The sequence below is a fragment of the Arachis ipaensis genome, chromosome B2 (genome assembly GCF_059453495.1).
Source record: "Arachis ipaensis isolate K30076 ecotype BB chromosome B2, ASM5945349v1, whole genome shotgun sequence".
NCBI classification, from domain to species: Eukaryota; Viridiplantae; Streptophyta; class Magnoliopsida; order Fabales; family Fabaceae; genus Arachis; species Arachis ipaensis.
Window position 1 is genome coordinate 111875007 of NC_142437.1, and position 4483 is coordinate 111879489.

The following is a 4483-nucleotide window of genomic DNA, read 5'->3' on the forward strand; positions in this document are numbered from 1 at the left end:
AAGATATTTTTGAAAGACCCGTTTTGTTTTCATGCATGCAAGAATCAAGATGTTATACTTTCCAAGATTATCTATTCAATGGCCAGCAAACATCAGGACTCCTCTGAGACTTGAGAAGTCTCATCACAGGGCGATATATCAAGAAAGCAACCTATGTCCAGGAAAACAACAAGCAATAAAAAATAAACAAGTTCAAGCATAATAAATTAATAAATGTTGCAAGTGAAGGGATATAAACAGTTTTCGTGATAAAATCAAGCAGTAGTTATCATGAAATCATGCCCTAAGTTTACAAGACAAAAGTATATAGAATGAGAACACAGACCTCAGGGTCCAGGTGGTAAAGGTGGACCAGGTCATTAAGCGATGGAATGAGTGCAGCATAATTTCAATTTTTTAGGAAAGTATGAAAACCTGCAATAAAACAAGCTCAATTCCTTGCTCAACAAATATCATTTGCTCATGAAAACATTCCCCATCTAGTCCCTTTGGAGAATAAGTCAAATACGTCATAATGTTCTACACTACAAGAATCAAGTCGAATAACTACATGTTAAGGAAGAGAGCATATTATAACTCTGAGCAATAAAACTGAAGTGAAGATAGCAACCAATACCTGCTACCATTATGTGGCACCATTGATTTGCATGCTTGATCATCTCCGGTGCAACCATTTGCAATTGACACTAGACCTGCCACTGATGGTAGTGCCAAACTTCAAAGAGTCACTAGACCTTGAAGATAATGCCACCCATGAAAAGGACAGACCTACCAGGGAGGAGAGACTATTTCTTCCTGATTTGCATATAGAACAAAGCCCACAATATGCCACAAATTTATTACTTTGACATTTCTAGTAATTAATCGCTAACTAGCATACAAGTCTATAGAAAAAAAATCAACTGCTCATGGCTAGTCAAATTACTTAAAGGAGTTCAAAATTGAAATTAGAATGTATCTACCTGCTCCATTTCGTAAATTAGAATGTTGCCAATCCATTACTGAGTTAATTTTGGCTCTTCTAGACAGCTCAGTTGGATACCTGATGAATCAAAATGGAAGATGTTATAATTTATTAAGTTATTTATTCTAATCTCTGTCACCCTAATCTGTCCTTTCAATGAACATACAGAAATGAGGGAAATGAACCCAAAATCGTGTTTTACTAATGAAGAAATCTCCTGCATAAATCAGATCAAGTTACATAGGATTTAGAAACATCTTCACTGCTGGAGATCCTAGTTTTGAAACAAAAAGCAAGTCCTTGGAATCCATGCTGCGTGAATTGGAAAACTGTCCTGAAGACATACTCATATTATTATGGTGAACAAATATATTTATGTTTATTAAATGATGACAAAAAGTACTAAAAATTACTGTTTCGTAAGAGTTTTTCACTATCTCTCACACACATATAATATATATTGTCTAGAATAACAAGAAACTGATTAACTACAATCATGTATAATTGTGTCAAACTCATTCTTGTTGTTCCGTTGGTAATTGAAACAAGTTATCAGTGCAGTGATGCAAATCCTTAAAAAGATAGTTTGTTTCAAAGCCTGATGCGTTTTATCACTATTTGTGGGACCAACATGCAGGATAATCCTACGATGTTTCCTTCTGGCCTGTGGATACCAAGTATGAGGGGAGCTAAAACAACCAAAAATCAATCATGAGGCTTCAGAACCATACAATGATAAAATCAATATCAATGCCAGTGCAGCTTTTAACTTAATTATCAAATGATAAATAGCAATTAAGAATTTCAGTAACAAATACAAAAGAGCATTATCACAAACAGGTTCCGTGCAAAGTTCCGAAACTAATGTAAAGAGAGCAGATTGAAAAGCAATGCAATGTAAGCTTACGTCAAGTCAGTGAAATCATTTCTGATGGCACCATGAGTAGAGCAAGTCCCCTCAAACGATCTACAAGAACAAATAGCCACAAATAAAACAAAATTGATTCAGTGAGAATAAACTCCAATGTCAGCAAATTAGTTGAAACAAACAAAAACCCATCAACAGTTCTTCACCTACTCTTCCACATTAGCAACTGTAACACCCTCCAGAACCTCCCTAACACTGAGCTTATGAGATGTGGAATCAGTATCTGAAGCAACTACACCACATTCAGCAACACTCTGAACCCTCTCTGTTACTGATGCTTCAGGGTCAGCGCCATCATCATCAATCTCACCCTCCTCCAACTCTCCTTCCTCTTTATCATCATCCACAATCACCACCTCGCTTGCATTCTCCTTAACACCAGCAGACCCAGAAGATGATTGATTGGAAGACATGGCAGCACTGGCATTAACATTTGCATTCGAATCAACTAAACAGATGCTATTTCATATATTCTTCCCCAGTGGATATTCAACAACTCTGTCAATCAACAATTATATAATAAAGTTACACACTAGTATCACATGAATCACATGAATCACACAAAATATTGCATTTAGGTCAAAAAAGCTTCCGAATGCAGAAAAAATTCATCAAAATCAGAGTAAACCCATAGATTCACGAAGCACAAAAGCAGAGTATGATAAACCTAGCTAAAACTGGCGCAGAAAAATTGAGCCCTAAGGTTTATCACGAAGAACAGAATCAAAAAATCAGGATATATATACCTGAAATTCGTGATGGTTACGAGAAGAACCGAGAGAGCAAGTTGTTGAGATTAGATGGAAGAGGCGCCAGAGGGAGCAGACGTGATGAGAGCGGCGGCGGAGAGAGCTCTGCGACGATGGGAGTAGACGCGACGAGAGCGGCGACAGAGGGAGCTCGTGTGACGCAAGGGATGACAGAGAGAGATCGTGCGATGCCAGCGGCGGCGGAACCGGCAGCGGCGGAAGCAGCTCGTGCGACGGAGAGAATGGATTTCGGGCGTTGGCAGCTGTTTATTTGTGAATGGATTTCGGGAGAGAGGGGATAGATTAGGTAAAGTTAAAATTTTCAGACGGAAAATTTTAAATTACAGACGGATTTTCCGTCTGTAATCATTTAATAAAACGCAGCGTTTTGTCTATTTAATTATAGACAGATTTTCCGTCTGTAATCATTTCTTACGGAAAAAAAATTAATTTTTCCGACGGAATTATCGACGGATTCTTTTTTCCGTCTGTAATTTATGCTAATTCATTTTTTTTGTTTTCCGACAAAAAATCCCTCTGAAATTCCCTCTGTATTTCAGTGGGATAAAATCCGTCGGAAATATCCGTCTGTAATAACTAGTTTTCTAGTAGTGGATGGCCGACGAGAGGCAGAAGACGATGACAAGGCGGCGTCAGAGCTCGCAGAGTGGCAGACCAAGGAACTCGCAGCTTCAAGCTCTAAGAAAGGAAGGGGACGCACCGTCGGAGAGGGCAAAAAGGGTGTAGGTTTTTTATTTAAAAAAAATAAAAACAAGATGGAATAGGGAGAGGGATGAGGGCAACCTATCTGGACGATGGAGGAGACAGAGGGAGCAATCCCGTTTGAGGCAACGAAACATGATACAGGTGACTTGATGCAGACTTTGGAGGAGAATGGAGGTGGGTAGCGCTGGCGGAGGGTGGCCGGAGGGGCTAACGGAGGTAGTTGCAGGGGAGAGAGAAGAGAGAGGAGAATGGGGGAGATATAAGAGTGTTCTCGAAAGTGAGGGGAGAGGGCCGCACATTTTGAATTTAGATCAGGTTTACCGTCGGATTTAATACATTGTGTATGACCAAAACGCAGCGTTCCATCAATTAAGTTTTATCGGTAGATAAATCCAACGGTCATCTCGGCGCCAATTTTTCTTGTTTTCCCTCCAAATATTACTAGCAAATTTATCGTCGAAAAATATAATCCAACGGTAACTTTCCAAATCCGCCGGTAAACCCATCGCTAACATCCGACGCTAAATCCGATGGTAAATCCGACGGTGTTCAACGTTTTTCTTGTAGTGACTGGTCCCGTTCTTAGGTTTGCTAAGCCCTCTTTCAATTTGGTTTAGTTTTCTTTTTGGTTTTACTTTTCAATTTGGTTCAGATTAATTTTTTTCTTCTTGATTTGGGTTCAATTTATTCTTTTGTTTTGTTTTTGTTCTTGCCAAGAACATAGGGCAAAAGGGGAAGAAGTAAAATCCAGTCCAGCAAGATACACTAGTACCGTTGTGAAGACCTACAGCTGCAATGCACTGCACCTCCATTATGGATCTTTCTTATCTGGTACATGTATTTTTCGTTGCTTTTGCCTTTACTTTCTCAATTTAGGGCAGAATAAGATTTTTTCAATTTGGATTCATTCTGAAGTGTTATGCATTGTTGGAAATAACATCATGGATTCCATATTATCAATTCCTTATTTTGGGTACTTATGGATTTTATTATTTTAACTTCCTTTGAATTCATGTACATGATTAAGGGAAGAGAAAGAAAAAAAAAACATAAAAGAAAACAAAACAGAGCCAAAAAATAGAACTAAAAAAATGGATGAAACATGTTAAGGAAGTT

The 4483-nt window shown here is 38.4% G+C and overlaps 1 protein-coding gene across 1 annotated transcript; it reads right to left on the bottom strand.

Moving 5' to 3' along the window:
* Positions 1-655: 655 nt before the first annotated feature.
* On the bottom strand, positions 656-2305 carry LOC107625813 (uncharacterized). Its single transcript, XM_021116228.2, has 4 exons — positions 2043-2305; positions 1872-1931; positions 963-1042; positions 656-795 (listed from the first exon to the last, which is right to left on the bottom strand). The coding sequence occupies exons 1-4, from the start codon at positions 2303-2305 to the stop codon at positions 656-658; spliced, it is 543 nt and encodes a 180-aa protein (XP_020971887.2).
* Positions 2306-4483: the final 2178 nt, after the last annotated feature.